We start from the raw sequence: 23,274 nt of genomic DNA on the forward strand, positions 1-23,274 counted from the left end.
TCCAGCAAGTGGCAGTATCTGTAGCACCACTGCAATCATGCCCCACTCTTCCCTCTTCCTCATTCCACATTCAACTAGTCACCTCAATCTGTCAACCCCATTTCTGAGAACATCTCAAATTTGATGTTCTTTCCTACTGCCTTATCTATGGTCTCATCTTATCTGGACTTCTATAGCAATGTCCAAATTGGCCACTATTTTGTCCCAGAGTAATCTAAAATGAAAATCATTCCATTTAAAAATCATCCACAGGAATTCCCTGGTGGTCCAGTGGTTAGGACTCCATGCTTTCACTGTTGAGGACCCGGGTTTGATCCCTGGTCAGGGAACTGAGATCCCTGCAAGTTGCACCTTGCCAAAAAGGTATAAATAAATAAAAATCATCCAGATCCCCTATCACCAGCTTCTCAGCCCAGACAGAAGGGCTGTATAGCTGGCTGCCCTGAACCAGTAAGAAGTACTAAAACATCACTTGGATAGGTGTAAATATTGTGCAAGTTAAGTTGGCTCACTTCTTTGTATCATTTATAGCCTTTAAAACCAGGCAGCCAGACTGATGGGATGTAAGCAGGCCTTCCAATATCTGAGGCACCATTCAGAGCAGGGAGAGGCAGTATTCCTAACAAAAATGCTCCTTCCCCAGCCACAAGCCAGCTTACCAGCCTTAGTGTCAGACTAATCCTTCCATTAGCAGAACCTCAGGCCTAAGCCTGTCATGGGCTACACTTGCCTGTTCATCTCTACCAGATTCCCATTCAATGCCACTACAATTCCCATTAGCTCTCCCCTACTCCTAATCTGACCCAACATTGCTCCCTTCCCAAACCCTCCATTGTGACCTCCGGGTTCAGTCACCGGCTTTTTCTCTGAATGTTCTCTTACTCTACCTCTAACCAGACTCGTGCCTAGGATGCTACTTCCCTCGGAGCCCTTTCGGTGATGATTTTTTTCTTCTTCAACACCAAGTACTGTGGTGTCTGGTAGTGAGCTAAGTCTATTACACCACTGCCACTTCTAAACACAAATTTTCTTGAAGTCCATGCTTTCAAGCTAAGCCCACTATCCAGCAGCATTCCTTCACATTCCTGGGCCTTCTCCATACCCACTTCTACCAACACTTGTGGGAACTGCAACACTCACTGAACACCATGGCCTGTTTTTGACCTCTTCACATCTAGTACTGTCTTCCTCCTCCTGTCTTCTACTCACATGATCCTGACCTGAACTGCCACTACCAGTAACTGCCACATGTCTCCAGGTTGAGTATGCCAGGCTAAGGCCACCACCTCATATTCTTCCAGCTCCCTTAAATTAGTACTCTTACTCCATTGGGCCAATTTGGAATACTTGCCAACTCCTGGACAATTCCAATCACCAAAGGTGGCGTTGTACTCTTACGGACTTTGGCTACCCAGGATTCACCCCCGGATATGGGGATGGGGGAAGTGGATGCTGGGGGACAATAGCATCAACTATAACCTTGCATTCACTTTCACTACCTTTGCTCTTTTCCTCCTGTTAGATTCAGCTGGCCAAGCTCTGGTTAAACCCAACCCTCCACCTGCTGGCAATTCTATTTCCCTGGTATACCTTTTCCCCATTCTCCAAACAACTACACCTTTTTCTCTCCTCTAAACTCCAACCTCTCTTCTTCCTTTTCTAAAGCCCACCAAATTTTTTTTTTTTTTTTACTGAACCTAATCTTTTTTTATTAAGATTTTCTAAAATTTATTTTGGCTGCACCTGGTCTCAGCTGCAGCATGCGGGATCTAGTTCCCTGAACCAGGGATTGAACCCAGGTCCCCTGCATTGGGAGCATGGAGTCTTACCCACTGGACCACCAGGGAAGTCCCTTACTGAACCTAATTTGAATAGATGGATTGACATCATTTTCAATATTCATGAACACGTAAATGTCCATTTTTCTTTAATGTCTTTCAATGGTCTTGCTTCCTCCCAGAGATTTGGAAAATGTTAGTCCTAAATATATTTCCTTAATACTACTGTATTTATTATACAAAATAAATTTTAGCCATTTACTATTACTAACAAATTATCCATCCTTAACTGCAAGCTCTTTTGGTTTATTACCACTACCACCTATTCCGTAAGTCTTACCTCACTGCCTAGGTCATCTAGTACAAGGTTCAACAGAAACCATAAGCATCCCTCACCTAATTTTGAACGGAATGAAAGAAAGACAACATGCCCTTAGCACTTTCCATGCTCTCTGCTCCAGTCACATGGGTCTCCACAAGAACATGAGGTATTCATGACCCTTACAGCTGGAGAACCAAACTCAAGGATAAGTGTCAAAAGCTAAGGAAGGTCGTCACAGAGCAACTCACTGCTGCTACTGCTGCAAAGCATTGCTTCTACCACCCCTCTTCTAGTAAACAGTACTGACTTCCCCAGAGTCTCATGCTGGTGCATCTGAACGGTAGACCAGGTTCTAAACCTGCAGACTGGCTGCAAGACTGAATGCACTTTCTCAGCTGTCAGAGACTCACAGGCTACCTAATCCTTACACATAGTGAATTCACACATGAAATACTGGGCACCACCACAAGACAAATACACATGAAAAAATGTTGTTTGCAACACTGGCAGCAAGACTGCATCACAAAAAACTTTCTTCCTTGCCATGGTTTTCAAAATCACATTCCAACATTATTGGATTATGTAAGCACTGTTGGCATCATTTCCACAACATATATCCTAATGTATGCAACTATTAAAAAAACACTACTTACCATCAGCAGTGTTCAACATCCAAAGAGTTGGTCCCAAATTCAGAAAAGGCATTTCAAAGTGTTGACTTGATACTAGCCTAACCCATTTGCCTATTTTTTCCCCACTTCATTCATCAGTCCCCTGAATTAAAACTATCAGTGCAATGCAAATCTCAGTTCTGTGCCCGAGCCCATTCTGGAGAGGCACACAGCACTGCATGACTCCCGGATATGCCACTCTAGCCTACTCTATAACCCCAAGGCCTCAAAAGCTGGCCAGAATGATCCAGAATTAGTCTCTAGATAGCAGTCATTAACTATTCCACAAAGGAAGCCAAAGGGCATTTAATAAGACATTATAAAAGAACAGCCAGAACAGGCTTAGGTTACAAGGGTGCCGAGAACAAAATGAATGTCACTGACCTCTATGTTCTTTAAGCAGACTTCACACCAGCATTCCATTATTTGTGGTCACCACCTCCAGTGCCCAAGCAAAGGAGCTGAGCTGTGTTAACCGAGTACACCAGTCTCTGTGGCAGGCATCTGATAACTAAGGTGGGTATCCTTCAATCCCCAGGCTGAAGTAACTCACAGTAGGGCACAAATAAATGGCTTCTAAGGATTACAGTCCAGTTAGTCTCCACTAGACCATGCCCTCCTCTCTTCTCCTTTACCACTGCCTCCCAGTAAAAAGAGCTCACAGAAAGGAAAATGGCCCGATTACCATAGTAAATACTTTCTAATTTTCAGTATGGGCCCACAGGCATGCTACTCAATAAAGGATTACACATTTAAAAAAATTTCCTGAGTAAATACCAATGAGTACCACCTATCTACGGATAGATTTAAGCTAATAAGGGTCCTATAACCAGCTAAGTACTTATAAACTAAAACGAAACAAGGCAGAAATATACACAAAGACAATTATTTAAGACCTTTATTAACAGGTGCTTGCAGTTTGTTGACTTTTTTGAAAAAATCAAGCTGTAAACTTTTATTACAAATTAAAAATGAGGTTCTTAAAAATCTCAACTTGACCAGATATGAAACAATTTAAAAACCTTTAAAGGTGTATTGAGAAAAACCAGGCTTTTTTTTTTTTTTTTAAAAAACACGTTTGTCATTACCAAAAAGAGACGTCTTTAGGTAAAAATAATAAAAACCCCATATGCTGCATAGATAATGCAGATCGTTCTAGTTATCTGGTCAACAGGCAAAAAGCAAGCACTTAAGGTCTTCAGCTCCAATCTTTTGTTCATTTCTTATTGCTGGAATTTCGTATTCATTTCTTCTTGTTGGATGACTAAACTGTAAAAGAAAAAAAGTTTTAAAATTATCTTGCGCAGTTCACTGCAATTTTCTTTTAGTACACCAAACTGCTCCAGATTCAAATTAGCTCAGCAGGGAAGGCATTAACAAATCTCATACTGGTTTATTTTAACACAGCAATTCATAACAGGGGTGGACCCTGCTGTGTAACAAGAATGGTTACTCCTAGGTTGTGGATGACCTTTTGACACTCAGAAAATAGTATAGAGGGGAAAAAAAGTTATCAGTGGCTGAAAATAATAATTCTAGAGCCAAATGCCTCCCAGAATCAAGTAAAAAGGGAGTCCCTGAATTTTGGAATTGATGATACCATGCCAAAGTTGTCACTTTTCCCAAAGAGACCAACCATATTGGTCATTATCACCTAGGTTATTAATCCTAGTAGCTATCCCACTTATTTTTGAAAAATGAAAAATAATGCAATGTAATTAACATTACTTGTTAGGGTAAGGTTAGCAAGACTTTCCTCTGCTTACTGGTAAAATCATCCAAAAAGGTTGACAAAAGGCTCTCATATTCAAGATACAATGTAAAGCTAGGCCTCCAAGTGTCAGTGAGCCAAAGTATGGCTCTGATACGCCCCATTACCAAAATGGGATATTCAGGTCATGTTATGATTAGTTTGGGTAGAAGACATTGTATGTTTAAGTGGCTTACCTTACCTGATGAACTGGGTTTTTTTCTCTTTCATTAATGGACACCACTCATGACTGCTCAGAGGCCAGAAGGCCATCTACGCTTACTTACCCGGATGATGGTAGAGATGGTAAGCCGGCATTTACTCAGCCCCGCCCTGCTCAGCCTCGGGAGCGGACGAATTCTCAGCTGGTGGATCGGCTGCTTTTGTCTCTTTGCCATCTTGTGGTTTAGGGTTTTCTGGGCGTCTGCGTCGGTAATTGAAGTTGCGGCGGTACCGACGTTGAGGTGGCTGCTGACCTTGGGTCTCATCTCCTTGATTTTCCTTATCTTCTTCATTGCCGTCCTCTCTGGGCTGTCTTTGGCGAGGAGGGCCCCTGGAATGAACGTTGTGCAAACTTGCAATGATAAAACCTTCTTTCTTTAACCTAGCCACCAGTATTAACACATCTGGCCTTTCTGTTTATCAAGTGGTCTGCAGGCAATTTAGCAAAATCAAAAGAGCAAATTTGGCTTTTATTTCACAAATTGAGTATGACTTGAGAAAAGGATTTGGAAGTATAAACTGGAAGATGAACGTTTAAAACTGGTTTTAATAGTCTCGTAAACTTTTACCCATAGTATAATCTATTACAAAGTTAGCCATGAAAGGACTAAAGGTGGTACAACACTATCAACACCTTGATGTCATTTAAGAACATGGGCTTTAAGGTAACCAGGTTTGGGAACAAGTGCTAACTAACCTTTACAGATGAACACTTGCTAAAAAGGCAGGAAGTCAAAACCAGAGAAAAGATGCTCTCTTCATATAAATGAAAGTATACAGCAACCATTAATCACTGGGAAAGGCAAATCAAAACCACTTCATACCCACTAGGATAGCCGTAATCCAAAGGCTGAAAAATAACCATGTTGGGGAGGATGTGAAGAAACAAACCCTCAATACATTGCTGGTGGGAATATAAAATGGTGCAGCAGCTTTGCAAAACAGCTTGGCAACAAAATGTCAAAGAGTTACTGTATGACCCAGCGGTTCTACTCCTGGGTCTATAGCCAAAACAGTGTCCATTATGTGATTACTGTATTATTCACAACAAAAAAAGAAAACAACCCAAATGCCCATCAACTGGTTAATGAAGAACAAAATGTGATATTCATACAATAGAACATGACTTGGTCATAAAAAGAAATCAAGTACTGATACATGCAACAACATGGATGACCTTAAAAATATGTGAATTGAAAGCCAGACACAGAAATACCCGAAACAGGCAAATCCAGAGACAGGGAAAGCAGATCAGTGGTAGCCAAGGGCTGGGGCAGAGGGCAATGGAGAGTGACTATTAATGAATACAGGATTTTGCGGGTGGTGGACTGGGGGGAGCATGGCAGTGATGAAAATGTCTGGAATTAGACGGTGGTAATGGCTGCATAACTTTGTGAATATACTAAATACCACTCAGTTGCATGCTTTAAATGAACACCAAGATTAGTATCATCCTTTTATACCTATTATAGGTCATAATAAGCTCTAATTTCCTATTTAGATCCGTACATTTTTCACCTCTAACCCCTCCAATCTCCCACCTACCTCTCCCAACCCCCCCACTCCTTCTCCTGAAACCGTTTCCCCACATTCTGTGAACTCATGACCAGTCTTCGGCAAAACTGCCTTGTCTTTCCCCTGTAGCCTTCAAGTGGTGGCTGTCCCACCCTTATCACTGAGGCTTCTAAAGTGAATTCTAAAACCCCAAGCTTTCAAATCTTATGTTATGCCATATTCCATTTACTACACTTTTCCTGTTGTAATTATCATGACAGTCCCAAATAACATGGGCTTTTAGATTCTTTACTTCCCATCCAATTCTTGTTTGCTACCTAGGTTTTCTCAACTTCAAGCATTCCACTCTCTAATCACCCCTTACTTATTTTCCTGGTTTATTCCAGGTGTCTTGTTCTCCCACTCTATTTCCACTAGGACCTATAATCCAATGATCCTATCACTCATTCTGTCACTTACTCTTCCTTAATCTGTTTCTCCCCTCTTTCTCCAAGTATTAAGTCCACCATTAATCATTATAACCAACCTCAAACCCAGTCATCTTTGGGTAGACAAATGCTGAACAAATCTAACTCTCTGCCTAATCTGAGGCTGCTGCTCAAAATGGCTGGAAAAGTACAACCATGTTGGGTGGACCCACTTTAAATTTGTGAACACTATTATTTGATTTCCCCTGTCTATTTCTCTTCTAGAGATAATTTCACATCTTTGTCCCAAACTCCCCAAACCTCTCTCACCCCTCTCTCCTTTTGACTTCACTAACACACTGGGGCCCATATACTCTGGCTTCTTACACATGCAATGCCCATGGTTCCTAGCAAAAGACCAACCCACTATTTGTGGACCAAACCCTATCCTAACTGAAGACAGTTCTAGCAGTTACTTCCCTAACAACTGTCCTCTTTTACTACGTTTTCCAGCCTACAAATATGCTTATTTCTCAAACAAAAAAATCCTTTCTTGATGACACATTTCCCTTTATTGCCACCTCATCTGTCTCCTTCTCAGCAAAACTCCTGCTATATTGGTCTCAGATTTCTTACAATTTGCTCTTGGATCTACATCAATCAGACTTTCACCCCATGGATTATAAGTAGCATGTGTCATTTACTACTTTGAACAAAAAATTCCTGGCTAAACAGTTTGGACAGCCCTGCATTCGTTGAGATAAACCATAAACTTTAAGGCAAATCAATCTATCTACCTTATCTATCTATCTCACCATAGCAATCATCTGGCACTGTAATACTAGTCTATTCATTCAAATGAGACCATTTAGTCTAACTTAAACCAAAAGGCAAACAGTAAAACAGAAGCACTTGACAACAAAAATTCATTTGCTATTTTTAAGAACACCAATGAAACTAGGTAGAAAATTTAAGCAGCTCTACAATGTAAGAAAAAGTAGACCAAGGATTCTGCCCTTGGAATTTAAATGGATAGACTGCCATGAAAGCCTATTTTAGACCATTTATCACTATCACAGATAAACATTATCACTATTTAAAAACATATTGTGATTATTTGCAGTATTTCAACAAGGTATCTATGTCTAGGTTTAAAATAGTATACTACCTGTTAGTTTTAGGGATCACATCTGGAGACCCAATGCTCTAAGACCCTTAAAAGAAATAACTGCTACACCAGTCAATCCTAACATTGTGGGACCGGGAACACTGCCTCAGTGTGCTACATATATGTATAAACGTGTCTGGCTCATGGAGCTCTTCCCTAATTACTCTATACTCTAATAATTAAATACCCTCTGTTAAAAAGATATGCTTACCTTTTACCTTTCTCCCTCCCAATGAACCAGGTCTTACAGGTATAATACAATGCAGTTTAAACTACTATTCTCTTACCTGTTAAAGGACAGAAAATGTGAAATTCCATACCCTCATTAGAGAAAAACAACAACAAAACCAACTGCATAAAGTAGACCACATCTATAAAGGTGTTTTTAACCAGTGCCAGCAAAGATGCAAAGAACACATTCTCAAAGATAACTGACTTCAGGTTCACCTCTTAGGCATCTGATGAAAGAAAGTGTGAAGTGTTAACAGATAAATGACTGAAAAAGCCTGCAGAAGAAGCATGATACTGCTGAGTCCTAATACACGCTTGAGAAATTTTAAAATACAAACCGTACCTGCGGAATCGTGGTCTATAACCCCGATACATATTCTGTCTCACTGGTCTACCTTGTTCTCCTGCACCCTGGTTGTCAGCACCCTGAAAAGGCAATGGAAATCAAGCCAATGTGGGCCAGTAAAAACCCAACCAGACAGAAGTCTGAATACCACAGCAGTTAAAAATAAATAAAATCACATTTACCTCCATCACTTCTCCCTGCACAGGAGGGTTGGAATACTGTGGTCGACGCCCATAGGGTCTCCGCATGTAGTAAGGTGGGAACCTTCGCCTGCGGTAGGGCCGGCGCTGTTGGGCCTGGCCTTCAGGAGCACTCTCCGATCCCTCATTCTTTTCCCCACTCTCACTATTCTGGTAATTCTGCTGGTAATTGCGTGGAGGACCCCTGCGACGTGGATAGCGTCTATAATGGTTACGGTCTGCTGCGTATTTACTGCCTTGTACTGGAACTCCACCAGGGCCTGTAACATTTGCTGCCTCCGCACCCTACAAAAGCCATCATATATTGATAGTGACGATGGAATTAAGTACACTTAACAAAACTTACACAAAGCAAATAAAAAAGGGTCTCTGTGGCCAGGGGTGCATAGAAATGATTAAATATTAGTTCCTCACTGTTCTGAAGAGATAGCCCTCTAACTGCAGCCAGCACATTAGGATTGATGCACCTGTGTTCAAGTGGTCACCTGACCCATCCATCCACATTAGAGCCACCATCCTAATGGATGAGATCTCCAAAATATTTCCATACTGAAGTCAAACCTTTACACAAAAAGCATCCTCACCTTTTCTCCTTCAACAACATCAAACTCCACAGTCTCTCCATCTCCTACACTGCGAAGGTACTTCCTGGGGTTATTCTTCTTTATGGCAGTCTAGTAATATCACATTCCAAAAATAGATTAACAGGGGAGAATAACGTGCTTTTTCATTTAAAATGTACCAGAGTCAACAATATTTTAGCTTGGATATACACTTAAAATTAGCTTTAAATAAGACCAAACCATCAATAAATTTAGGAAAACAGGGACCAATGCTACCCCCAACCTCAACCAAAATACTCCAATCTTACAAGGCCCCAGCATTTTACCACTATTTTCCAAACTAAAACAAGTAATTTAACACTCAAGACAGACACTATATAGATATATATTTTAAAATGCTTTTTGCAAAAGCATTATATGTAGCTTTGAACAAAATGAGGATATCCATCTATCCCCAAAGACTGCACTTAATAGTAGAAGCTAGCCCCACACAGGGCCAGTTTAGATGACAGGCGAGTTTAGTTTTGCATGCTTCAAAGTTGACCAAACCAACTTTGTCCCTGTGTTACCATATCAAACTCAATTACAAATGTCAACCAAAATCCCTTCCAACCTGACTGTGGTAATACTTCGATGGAAATGCAATTCACATGAATTAACTATGCCACTTTTAATATTCCGACTGCCTGGGACAGTTGGTTATTACCTCCCCAGAATACATTAAATCTCACATTGTTACTTGTTCTCCAGACTTCTACGACAAAGTTAAAGGGGAAGAATAATATCTCACGTTCGTAGTACTTCCATAAAGTTCTTCCACACATTACCCACTCAATCTCATTATGACAGATGATGTGAGGCATTATTATTCCTCTTTTAAGGTAATAAACAGGATTTAAAAAGTTAGGTGACTTGCCCAAGGTCACACAGTTAATAAGTGGCAGAGTATGGACTTTTCTAAATCCAGGTCTTGGGACTCCAAATCTCATGTTCGTTCTACTACATCACAGCGGTATCCATTACAGGATCACTCATGCATTTCCATTCCAGAGGAGGCAGGACAACCAACAAATCTGAAGCCAATTAAGCTAAGTTGCCCAGAACTGCAGTCTCCTTGATACACCACCAAGACCTGAGCAGCCAAAGTCCTAAGAAACAACTAAATGTTGAAACCACCTCCAAAATAAAGAGGAAAGCATATTGGTGACACCTTGTGGGTTGGTACAAGCGGGTGATATGCATTCAGCCAAATAATTGATCTCATCTGTCATCTAAACTGTCACAAAGTTTTCATACCTTTCATATAACTCAATTATCTGCAGTCATAGGGGATAGCAGAAGTATGGGTAATTAAAATCCCAAACTCTTATTTTGGTCAGCATTTTCAATGCCCTCCCCAATCTTCCCAAACCCTTTACTGTTGCTGACAGGTAGCAAGACTGGCAAGCTTGCTGTCTCTTGTACCTAATTCTGCAAATTCCTTTGAACATGCAAAAGGGAAGTAAGGAACAGGTTAAGTGTTGGTATTCAATTTTATAAAATAAACATTTGTTTTAATATAACACTTTGCCTGAGCAGTCCTATATTTGTTTAGAATTTAAAAGTTTCCATGCTTATGTTTGACCCTGTGATTACTGGACAGGGTTTTCGATGTATCTAGAAATTGATCTGGCTTCCCCCTTGATTGCCACTGAGTGCTGTACAGGACACTTCAGAGAGCTACAAAACACCAACCTAAGACAGCCCTTCCTATGAAGTATGCTGCCAGCCAAACTCATACCTCCCTGAATAAAGGCGTGAGTATAGACTGACTTTGTCTTTTGATGTCTACATTACAGTATAGTGGTTAAAAAGTTCTTAGAGTGATTTTCAATACAAGTTGACAATATTTCAACAGTCTTAGTAAAAAAAAAAAAAAAACTGCAGAGTACATAAAAGTACACATTTATAAACATTTTTCCTACCCACTGCATTCCTATGAGGATAATTAAGTCCAGTGGGGCCTATGATATACTTAAGGTTGAAATATTAGTGTTCATTTGGCAGTGGCTTACTTTAACAATAAACTCCTTAATGTTTAAGCATTTTCCAAAATATTTTCCTTAAATGGTACTTGTGGGGGAAGTTCAGCATGTAGCACCTATCCTGTTGTAACAGAAAGACCTATGCTACGTTTGCCAGTTTTTCAACATTCATTTCAAATTAATGTATTTTGCAGCTTTGGCCGATTTCTCCCAGGATTACTGTTATTTGTCCTTACCATAGAGGTAATTCTAACAGCATCTTGTCAAAGTTTCTGTGTATCTATAGCAATGGTATTAGTTCAAGTTTAGATTAATGGAGGTTTTCAGTTCATCTGCAATTAGGTTTCAAAATTTAGTGTAACGAGTAGAGCAGATTCAACACTTAAAAAAGCTATAGCTATTAACAAAATACCAATGTGAAACACCTATTTTAATTAAGTGAACTGCCAACATAATGTTTCAATGTATACATTTAAGCTGTACTACCCCTCTTCCTGTGGGAACTAAATTGTTTGGTGACTGGACTTAACCTTTTTGCAAGGAACAGTAGTTGACAAGATATCCACCCTTTTCTTCCCATAAGCCTTAAGCCAGAAGTGTAAATATCCACAGGAGCACTCACCTGGTGTACAAATACATCTTCCTTGGTGTCATTCCTACAAGATAGAACCAAGTTGAACAAGTTATAAAATTGAACACTATATTTCATGTTGCCAAAGATTAAGAATACACTTGGTCCTCTGTGCACTCCCCTCCCCTTTTCAGAGACTTTCTCGGCTGCCAACCAGCCATTAGGAAATTAAGAAACAGAACAAAAACACAGCTAGTAAGCCACGACGGTTTTGCTAATAACTCTCACTATCTACCTTAGAAGGATTAAAGACTAATAAAGTGTGACCTACTAAGCCATTAAGAGGATAGAAGTGACTAGCAACATATATTCTGTCACTCCTCATCCTACAAACAGTGTTCCTGCACAACCCACTCCTACCTCTAAGAGCATGGTTACTAACTTAAGTAGGAGAGATCATGAACATATTCTCTTCCATTAATTACTAACTTCCTTCTTTCTCACTTCATCCTCAATCATTTCCTTTTTACCATTTCCAATTCCCAACTTTCCTTGAGGATCATAAAGATGACCACAGAACGTACAATACCAGGAATGAGCCCTAAATGTAAACTATAGACTTTGGATGATAATGATGTGTCTGTGTAGATTTATCAATTGTAACAAATGTATCCCTTTGGTACAGTATAGTGGGGGAAGTCATGGGTGCAATGTGTAGGCCTGGGGTATATGGGAACTATGTATTTTCTGCTCAACTTCGCCATGAACCTAAACTGCTCTTAAAAATAAAGTACTGATTAAAATAGAGAGACAAGATCACAATGAAGTACAAATATGAACACCACCAATACTGACATCATTCACACGGCAAGCATTGTTTGTGCTGGAGAACTAAGGCGGTGAAGATGAATGAAACTTTTTACTAGCACACACAACCCCCTTTTTCACTTCATATGACATCATTTTACACCAATCTTTAGTCTGTTCCTAAAGAAATATGGTTGAAATATTTGCTTCAGGACTTTACAAGTAGCTATTAAAGGAGGCAACATTTGCCCTAAGTCTTAAAGGAGTTTACTGGAAAATGAGAAAGATGTTCCAGGTGGAGAGGTCATGGACATGGGTAAAACCAACAATGAGCAAATTAAGTGCAAGTTGGGTTCAAACTAGCTGGAGAATATGGCTAGGGCTGTGGCTGTGTGGAAGGGTGAATATGGGCTAAATCATCATGTAGGTAGAGAAGCCAGTAAACGCTTTTATGTAGTGGACATATAAATTATTAGATAAATTAGAACACGATAAATTATTCGGTGTTAAAAAGTGGTTGCTATTACGGAAAGTTTGAAGCCAAGAGGAGACCTGTTAGTTATAAAAGCTACACCAGAAGTCCAGACTAGGACTGATGGAGGCCTGGACTAAGGGGCTGTGTATGAGGGAGTAGACTTGAGATATCGTTCTTGAATTAATATGGGAAAAACTTTGTGGATGAATGGAGGCTAGAAGTCAGGGGGCACTGGTGAATGACCTGAATTTTTAGCTTAGACACTGGAGGTCACGGTGATGATACTATGAACAAAAAGAAGCACTGGAGGAGCAACAACATTTCTAGACCTTTATTGATTTACCCTACCCTATTGTCAGTAGGTCAGAGTTGAGAGAGGACTCAATAGTAGTTCTAGTGTTTAATGACAAAAGGAACAAAGGTTACAACGAACTAGCCTGACTGGTTTACTGACTATTGGCTCCTTGCTGATCCATGGAGCAATGTATGCACCAAAGAATCCATATAGCTCAGATTATCATAACATGAGGACATTTAATTTACGGAAACAGGATTATACACACACACACACACACACACACACACACACACAGTAAGCTACCCAAAGCAGGTGAGTGAAAACTGACCTTATAAGCTAGTTGAGTATTAGGAACACCTAGGAATTAATGGTTGCTCATAATGTCCACCTGTCAAATAGGTCCACATACATCACATAAACAGTTCCATAGCCACCACTAATTAGCTTTCATCTCCAACACAATTGAATTTCAGGCTCTAAGGTTGTTCCAAAGACAGGGGGCACTACTTCCATTAAAGGGAGTGAAGGGTATAAGACTTGCCAGATGACTAGGTAAAAGGATATCTGGTACTGGACTTCCATGTAAGTAAATTAATTTAGTTCTGAATATAGTATTTTACAGTTTTAATATGCATTAAAATTTCCTAAAAAATGCAGCTTTCAAGAGAGGGATTTTTCATTACTGACGATAATGTCACCCATGTATCTGGGTAGCCAATACAACATTTTTTCTAATGTAGTTGCAAACAGACATTTACAGATGGAAAATATTATACACTGCAATAAAAAGAAGTAAAAGTAGTTATCTACGAATTTTACTTCAGGGCTGTAAAAGGAGTATTAAAAAAAATTCACCAAAACTACTTCTCCAGTCAGGACAATCTTAAAGATAGTACAAGACAGGTAGTACACACAAGATAAATCATCTCTTGGAAAACAGCTTAGAGAGAGGTTTTCTGGGTACAGAGCTATGTGGAAACCAATATATGTTCACTAATGATGTCATGCCAGACAAGGTGATACTCATTTACTCTGTTGTCACTAAATCAGTCTATAAGAGAATATATCATGGTCAAAAGATATATAGATTTTAGGGGACTTCCCTCGTGGTGCAGTGGTTAAGAATCCGCCTGCCAATGCAGGGGACACGGGTTCGAGCCCTGGTCTGGGAAGATCCCACATGCTGCGGAGTAACTAAGCCCGTGCGCCACAACTATTGAGCCTGAGCTCTAGAGCCTGCGAGCCACAACTACTGAAGCCCGCAAGCCTAGAGCCCATGCTCCGCAACAAGAGAAGCCACTGCAATGAGAAGCCCACGCACCGCAACAAAAAGTAGCCCCCGCTTGCCACAACTAGAGAAAGCCTGTGCACAGCAATGAAGACCCAATGCAGCCAAAAAAAAAAAGTATGTAGATTTTAGGGAAAAACTTGACAGATCAAAAAATGTAGTTTTAGCCAAGCCATAATACTACAGTATGAATGCAATAAATCAATCTAGTTGCAACTTGTTAAAGGACTACCAAGGAGTTCAAGGCACTACCAATAGGAAACCTGATTTACTCCTCATTCTACTATTAACAGCTGTGTAACCTTGGCAAGCTGTCCCCTCCTAACTGGATCTTTTTCTTCACCCACAAAAGGGGAAAAGCTTAGACACCTAACAGCTTATACTGCAAAGGGTTTACGTTCCAGATACTGTGCCAAGCGCTTTAACTCTCTAGATCATACCAATCCCAAGGTAGGTGCTTTTATATTAACCCCCCCGTTCTACAAATTAGGAAAATAAAGTATGCGGCCATCTGCTTAGACTGGTAGAATCTGATTCCACAGGCCCTGGGCTTTATCATGTTGAGAACTCAAAAAGGACCAGTTTGGAAATCTTTACATATTTCAGCTGTAGAAGCAGATAACAGCATATGGTTTCTCCAATTTGGGGAGAGGACAACAATGAATAACAAGCATCCCTACATCCTCACCGGTAGTACACAAAGTTATTCGTACAATTAGACCAGGGTTCTGCTGCATGTTGCCCCCTCACTTCCCTCAACACTTAAAAAATGTAAAAACCATTCTTTGCTCACCAGCCAGATAAAACCAGTTCTGAGAGGGTTTCTTGACTCCTGATCTATAGTAATACTGGAAAAAGGCATGTCATGGCTACTAGAGATCTTACTGAAGAGGGAAAAGCAGCAATTGAAGATGACCAAAATGGCTCATCAAGAAGCATGTTTTAACCTTTAACTATTTATTAATGCAATGAGGAGAGAATGGAGGCATCACCAGCACTGCCTCTTACCTCCTGAGAACCAAGAGGCATACTTCTGCCTTTACCATACTTTACTGAGGGTGGAAGGTTAGACACAAGCGAAAGTATGAGCTCCAACCCCATGGAGCCAAGTCACTGAAAACAAAAGCTGCCATTCTTCTGTCTAGCACTCAGCATACTGCAGGAACATGGTAGGTGCTCAATTTTAAAGTATCTATTGAGTGTCTACTATTCATTAACATTAGCCAGCTCTAATCTACCACAAGCCACTGGGCTGATGATGAAAGGACAGCAAGCCCAAAGGCCTCATTCAATTCTTTAATACTGTTGGGTATTTACTTGTGCTAGTCAGCTATCTGGGCATTGTGCTAAGCACAAGAAATAAAAATAAGATGTGGCCTATCCTCAAGGATTTCTATCTAGAAGGCCACCACTATTCAATCTAAGGCAGCAGCTGAATTACCAAATATGGTTTTCTACATATTATAGTATGTTAAGTCATACTAATCAGAGAGGAAGGAGGAGAGACGAGCAAGGTGGGATACAGAACACAATGGTTAAGAGCTCCTTACCAGAACCACTGGAGCCAAGGTTGGAATCCTGGCTATCCCCATTACTAACTACATAATCTTGGGCAAAGTGCCTTATTTGTAAAGCCAAATATCTAAGTTTGTTTTCTAGTAGCCATAATAAAAAGTAAAGACAAGTAAAACTAATTTGATCATTTCAACATACATGGTCAACATAAAATATTGAAGTATCTTACATTCAGTTTCTCAGATGCTTAATAGCCACATGTACCTACTACTGTATTGGACAGCATAGACTTACAGTATTCCAACAGTGTCATTCCATGTATCACACACCAGCCCTCCCATTCTCCTGCAGTCAAGTGTACTCTTTTTGCTGTATTCTTCTACTCCACCTCTTGGTATTAATAGATCATTATTTACTACTGAAAATTTTTTAATGAAAACATACTTTTCTCACCTATCTAGAAATATAATATTGTTCTTATTCAGCAAATAACACAGTAGTGACTTCAAGGAAAAAGAAATCACACAGATAGCAAGACACTGAAGAAAAAATGGGGATACCATTTTAAGTTAAGAGAATGCCAAAGAAAAAGAAATCCTGCAGGGATCTAAAGAAAATGGAACTCTCTTCAAAGTTCCTAATATAGCACAATGAAGGTATGTCTTTTTATGCCTCCACCCCCTTCCACCCCACCCCATCCCTCCCTTAGCACACCACCAAATCTTCAAGTCTTCCCTAGTGTCACAACATTTACTCACTTAGGTTACAGACTACCTATGATTTCTTGGTTCTTACTGTGTGATCAAGTTATTATCAGTTTGACTTTAACAGCCCAAGAGACTTGGCAATCATCTTTCCACAAGTCTATAAAGTTAAAATTAACAGGGTTTGTAGGGTCACAGACTGTTGTATATTTGTCTCTTTTTTAACAACACTTAAAAAGGCAAAACCCGTTCTTGGTTCACAGACCATATAAAAACAGAATGGGTTTAAAGATAAAGATCTAGGGCTTCCCTGGTGGCGTGGTGGTTGAGAATCTGCCAATGCAGGGGACACGGGTTCGAGCCCTAGTCTGGGAAGATCCCACATGCCGCGGAGCGGCTGGGCCCGTGAGCCACAACTACTGAGCCTGCGCGACTGGAGGCTGTGCTCCGCAACAAGAGAGGCCGCGATCGTGAGAGGCCCGCGCACAGCGAGGAAGAGTGGCCCCCGCTTTCCACAACTAGAGAAAGCCCTCGCACAGAAACGAAGACCCAACACAGCCAAAAATAAATAAATAAATAAAATTAAAAAAAAAAAAAAGTGACACTTAAAAAAAAAGATAAAGATCTAATACTCTCTTTTAATTCCTTAATTGCCTCCCAATATTAGGTTTTAAGCAAGTCCTTTACTTCGTAAAGACAATCTGCACGCTGAACTAGAACTATATTATAGCAATCCCTAACTATATGAAATAAGCAGTGAAAAGCAGGAAGCTTTTCAAATCTGGGGAACTAGTAGCATACAGCTCTAGTGACAAGCTAGAGATCATTTAAGAAGAACCTTTCAATGGCCAAGAATAACCCCTGCCCCCATTATCTGTAACCATGTAGAAACAACCAAACTGAAGACGACTAGGGTCTATTTTCATAGACAGCAATAACAGCAGTTAGCACACACAAACTCCAGTGTCAGAAAACAGAGTTCAAATCCTAACTCTGCCACTTAGCAGCTACACTTCTGGGGCAAGTTTATTCAACCTCTCTGTTTCAGGATAGTACCTATTACCTGAAAGGTTGGATTAAATCCATTAGCTGATTTTAACCATTTACTACAGTTCCTAGCATAAATACTTCATAAACATTAGCTACTCTTATCACCACCATAATGAAGGATCAGTTATATACACATGGAATCCCCAATAGGTAGGCCCCCCGCAAAGGGAGACTAAACCTGACAGCCATGACTAAGTATTTTTTCTAAGGAAGGACAGCTAAACCTTTCCCTGGCTTGGTTTATTAAACATCATCCTAAACCATGGGTAAAAAGTAATACACATAAATGCATATAGGAAGGGAAGTCAACAACAGGAGAGAACTAAGTCTGACAGACTGTGGTAAAAAGAGAATGTATGCCCCATTTACAGGTGGTAATACTCATGACCAGCTGATTTTCATTTACATGGAACTAAAGACCCCAAAGCTAAAATACAGTTCTTAAAAAAAAGAAGATACTCTGGATCAGGTAGGCCACCAGTTTGTGATCTCTTCTCTGTTTGATTCTTTTTGCTCCAAATACCTTGCCCAACCCTTACAATTCAGCATTTTAAGTACTCTGGATAACAGAAAATTATTCCTATTCTGGTCACTATAAAAAGATGCATGTCCAATTGAAAAATAAATTGTTACTGATTCATGCCAATCTTTCATAAGTTTGGTGAGCATGGATTAATCCTCAACACCTGGAAGCAAAAGAGAAAATCAAGTTTCTCGATTTAAAAGCAGAGAATCAAACCCTGAAACCACTGACCTCGTGGCATCCTTCTAATGCCATCTTCAATAGTCTTGAGTGAAGTTTCTCATTATAAAATGAAAAGTAATTTTGGGGGGTTAATAAACGCCTCCAGTCACATAATCCAATTATCTTTTGCAGACACAGCACACAAAGGAATAATAATGAATTCCTAGACTACATAGCCTAACAAAATAAAACCAAAAATTTTGCTGTGTTAAAATCTTTATACTCTTATTTAGCACCTTTCATACAATGAAACCCTTTAAAAAATAATTCTAACAAGGCTATAACAATTATTGCAGGCAATAACATAGACTGAAATACATGTTTACAATAAAAATACATTTCTTTAAAGGAAAATTTTACATTAAAAATGTATTTCAATTATAAATACTTGAAGAACCTAGAATATATAATTCATAAAATTCCAAGGTTAAAATTAGAGCTACACCCATCATCCCAAACACTGCATCCTCTCCTTTATACAGAAACAGTACACGTGTGTGATACACACTTTCTCTCTCAGGAGAGCCAGGTGCCTCCAGCCCCGAACCACCTGCTAGCTTCCAGAACTATAGTTCTTTAAGACATACATTTTCCCTTAAGTAAGGTAAACCTCTCCTGAACTTACCTGCTGTTAGGTTTTACAGTGTCTTGTTCAAGTCTCTGAATCATTGAAACGACCAGTTTTAGAAATGTAAAGCACATCTGAACCAGTTAGTGTGACAAAATACTTGAGGTTAAGACAGTCCAAACAAAAGATCATCAAAAGCCAACTTACATTTAACTTGCCCTGTATGATGGCCAAATGAGTTGATTCCAAGTCAGAACAGAGAGATTCAAGGAATGGCATCTCACAGAATAAAAATTTAGAGTATATGAAGAACTACTTTTATCTTGGATTATCAACTGTTCACTTGAAAAATATCATAACCTAAATCCATTTAACAAATGCAGCAAAACAAAAAACATATGCTACAATTTCTAAAGCACAAACTACTTAAAAGCCTGCAAATTACAGTCCCTCTTAATGTGCACACCAGTGATATCCTATCACATTGGGTCAAAGGTCAAAAGCAGTGTTTCTCAAGGTAAGGTCCACAAGCCATAATCACCTGGAATTCTCCTTAAAAATGTACGCCAGACCCAACGAATCCAAGCTGGGAAGGAAGAATTCAGGAATGTGCATTTTTACCCTTCCAAGGTAAGCACACTTAAATTTGAAAACCACTGGTTTAAAGGTGAGGCCAATAAGGAGGATCAGAGTAAGACTGAAATACTAATGGAAATGCTAACAAATTCAGAGATCACCTAAAAAGTGATCAAATACTGGCATCAAAGCATTCCCTTCCGTCCTTCCTCACTAGTAGCCCATTATCAAAAAACTGATGAAAACAATGTGGCCTTGGCCTGTCCCAAAGGCAGTCTGGAAAATTCCTAAAGATTTTGGAAGAGACAAAATGCTTCCCCACAACTGCAAACGTGGAAAACAGACCATCAAACGCTTACAATCTCTTTTGCTCTGAATGCTTCCACAATACCTTATGGTTGAGTAACTAACGGTTTTTCACCAGCCAGTTGCGTGTCTAAGCTTAATCCTGACCATTTGGCTTCCTTCAATAGTGCCCATGTCAGAAACATTTGGTGTTACTTCTTATTCTTAAGTTCTTTCAAACGTCTAGTGTAAGTAAGGATGTAAGACAGAAAATGCTGAGATGACTGTATCACACGTGTAAGGCCAATACTGCTGTTAGTGTGCACAGTGCTCTGCACCCTGGTAACTGCACTACTAGCCTTGGCAGCCATCTTGGATATGATGCCTGGCTGACAAGGAAACCATGAAGAGCACTGTGAGTAAACTGCCGTTGTTACCATCACTAATAGCTACAAACAACTCTAAGGATTAATCCTAAAGATGCAGTTTGTAGCTCTGCCTTCAAATACGAAGAATAATGTTACCGTAGACGAAGACTGCTCTAATAAGCTACAACCAAAGCTTTAGTAAGTACGATTTGGGGGCAAGGAAGTAGGAGAAATAAAAATTGAGGAAAGGAAACGGGCCATTCATTTTCTTCCAAATGTTACAATATGAGCAAATAAAAACTGTTGTCAAAACAGCCCTAACGTGAAATTTATCAGAGGCATTGTAAAACAGCATACAGTGGAACACTAAACAAAGGAATTATAACCTTATTCAAAACGGCATACTTGCATTATCAAATCACATTGTCTCTAAAGGGTAACAAGTTGTAAATAACCTACATAATTAGTGGCTCACATTTTCAAATACCAGTTTCAGTAACGTATAAAAGCATGACGAGGATAAAAATGTGGTGGGCCTGAGCCTAACGGAATTATACGAGATCTTAGCTTTCTCAGTTTGCCGTAACTAGTAAGAGATGGCTCACTCCGCTTGCCTTTTAAATCGCTTTGTACCTTTCAAGTTAGCTTTAGATTAACATTTAGCTGCAAAAGACAATCTCTAGATCCACTAATCCTTTCAAGTCACCAAGGAAAACAAAATCCCACTAACAATACACCAGAGGTGGCAACCTACACAAGCTCCAACAATCCCAAGTCCGCAAAGCCTACAGATGGGGCAGAGCATGCAAGAGACAGGACGAGGCTTCAGCGGCGGTCATCTCACCTGTTGATGAAACCATATCCATTTCTTACATTGAACCATTTTACTGTTCCCAAAACCTTCGTTGCTGGAGGAAAAAAAACAAAAAAACCCCACAATTACCAGACATCCTTTTTTTTTTTTTTTAAAACCGCCACGCATCAGCATCCGGTGGCTCCCGCGTTCCCCGGCGGCGGCCCGCGGCCACCTGACAGCCTTTCTCTCCAGGGCCCGCCGGCCAGCCGCGCGGTCCACGTGGGTGAGCCCACCGCTGCGGAGGCCCGGGGCGCGGGCCCGAGCTGGGTGTGCGCGGGGGCCGCGGGCGGCGGGCGCTGCGGCGAGCACGTGAGAAAGGGGAAGCCGCCCAGCCCACTCCGGCCTGCGTAGGCGGCGCGCCGCGCCCTCCGAGTACACGCGGAAGGGAGCGGGTGGGGGACGGAACAACGGCGTGCGGGCCCGAGCGCACGCGGCCGGCGGGCGGGCAGGCGCCGAGGGGAGGGACCCCGCCGCACACGCGGTCGGCGGCGCGCGGCCGCCCAGGGGGAGGGGCGCGCGGCCGCGCGGGGTCTGCAGGGGGCGCGGGAGGCGGCGCAGGCGCGCCTCGGGCACGCGGACCGGGCGGGCCGGCGTCCGCGAGTGGGGGGGGCCTGGGGGAGGGGTGGCCGCGCGCCGCCGAGTCGGTCCCCGCCGGCCGCGCGCCCGCCGGCTCGTCCCGCTTCGGGTAACGGTTCCGCCACCAAGCTTCCCTCCCGCCCCACCCCCGTCCCCGTCCGGTCCTCACCGATGACCTTCTTGTCCCCGCCGGCAGGCGCCGCCGATGTGAGGCCACCCGGGCCGCCGCTCCCTGCGCCGCTGCCCGTCGTGCCGGGCTTGGTGTCGGCAGCGCTGAGGGCGGGGGCGGCGGGGGGGGCGGCGGGCGGCTGCTGGGTCTCGGCCTCGCTGCTCATGGTTGCGGTGATGGTGACTGGGGCCGGCTGCGGCAGCTGCGGCTCCTCCCGGGATGTGATGGTAACTAGGCCGGCGGCGGCGGTGGGGCTGCTCAGGGCTCTCTGGGGTCCGCTCTCCGCTCCCGCTACCGATCGAACTAGCGAGAATGGCGGGACGGGCGGGATAAGCCCGGCGATCGACCCGCCCCAAGGATCGTTCACTGGCCAGCAGTGCTGTCAATCTCACCACCTGACCTCAACTCTTGGCTTCTATTGGCTAATACTCTATCACTCCTCCACTGTCATTGGCCCTTAGGCAGCTAATTCGGCCGACCTGCAACCGTTCCTGCCTCCGCCGCCGCCATAGAGACCGGAACTAGAATTAGAGTCGGCACGAGAACCATAGAGTACTCGAGAGGACGGGCAGAGGGAACGTGACTTTCACGAGGCGGCAACCTGGGCGGGCCCGAAGTCCGGGGCTGTGTCCTGGCCGAAGGAAAGGCACGGCCAGGCGCCTGAGCCGGGATTACCCGACCTGACCCGGGGCCCAATGACACCTTAGCTCCATATGGAGAGAAGGTCTCCCCCCTGCCCTGCTCCAAATATGGTCCTTGTGACCTCAGACCATGACTGCAGATAGAGCCGTCTTTTCTACAATGGCCGTGTACTCGCGGCGGAGCTGAGTTTCTGGAACGGACTTAAACGTATGCATTCAAAGAGCGTCGGTTTACGGCGGAGCAGTCACCTTGGAGGGACCACGCAAGCTATCAGGCAGCCCTTGCCCAGCATATGGAGGGCGGGGGTGTACTCCGTGGGGACCTGCCTTCCGATCTGTCATACCAGGCACAGGAGGACTGTCTTAAGTATTCACGTCTTTTCGTATTGGCCACAAATCAGATTTAATTTCACCTCACGTTTATTGAGGACGCTAGACATTTTTCGTGCATTTTATTCCTACAACAGCCATGTGAAATAGGGATTACTATGCACGTTTCACAAACGATTTGTAATTGAGGCTGCCGCATGATGTTGATGAAGTCGTCCACCTTAGTTCGTTCTTTATTAAGCGTCTACTATCTGC

At 42.0% G+C, this 23,274-nt stretch overlaps 1 protein-coding gene across 2 annotated transcripts; it reads right to left on the reverse strand.

Moving 5' to 3' along the window:
- Window positions 1-3,652: 3,652 nt before the first annotated feature.
- On the reverse strand, window positions 3,653-22,362 carry YBX1 (Y-box binding protein 1). Of its 2 annotated transcripts, XM_061184379.1 has the most exons (8): window positions 22,049-22,362; window positions 21,292-21,355; window positions 11,820-11,853; window positions 9,195-9,284; window positions 8,593-8,895; window positions 8,408-8,490; window positions 4,809-5,074; window positions 3,653-4,040 (listed from the first exon to the last, which is right to left on the reverse strand). In XM_061184379.1, the coding sequence occupies exons 1-7, from the start codon at window positions 22,212-22,214 to the stop codon at window positions 4,840-4,842; spliced, it is 975 nt and encodes a 324-aa protein (XP_061040362.1). In that variant the 5' UTR covers window positions 22,215-22,362; the 3' UTR covers window positions 3,653-4,040; window positions 4,809-4,839. The 2 variants fall into 2 exon arrangements, with proteins under 2 accessions (XP_061040362.1, XP_061040361.1); XM_061184378.1 differs by lacking the exon at window positions 9,195-9,284 and having other exon boundaries at window positions 22,049-22,297.
- Between the last annotated feature and the right edge of the window lie 912 nt (window positions 22,363-23,274).

This window comes from Eubalaena glacialis, chromosome 3, assembly GCF_028564815.1.
Source record: "Eubalaena glacialis isolate mEubGla1 chromosome 3, mEubGla1.1.hap2.+ XY, whole genome shotgun sequence".
Lineage (NCBI taxonomy): Eukaryota > Metazoa > Chordata > Mammalia > Artiodactyla > Balaenidae > Eubalaena > Eubalaena glacialis.

Coding starts and splice junctions, on each gene's coding strand:
- YBX1 (XM_061184379.1), bottom strand. CDS start 22,214: ATGAGCAGCGAGGCCGAGACCCAGCAGCCGCCCGCCGCCCCCCCCGCC. Junction 21,356..22,048: donor CGGGGACAAGAAGGTCATCG/GTGAGGACCGGA, acceptor TTTTTCCTCCAG/CAACGAAGGTTTTGGGAACA. Junction 5,075..8,407: donor TATAGACCACGATTCCGCAG/GTACGGTTTGTA, acceptor CGTTCATTCCAG/GGGCCCTCCTCGCCAAAGAC.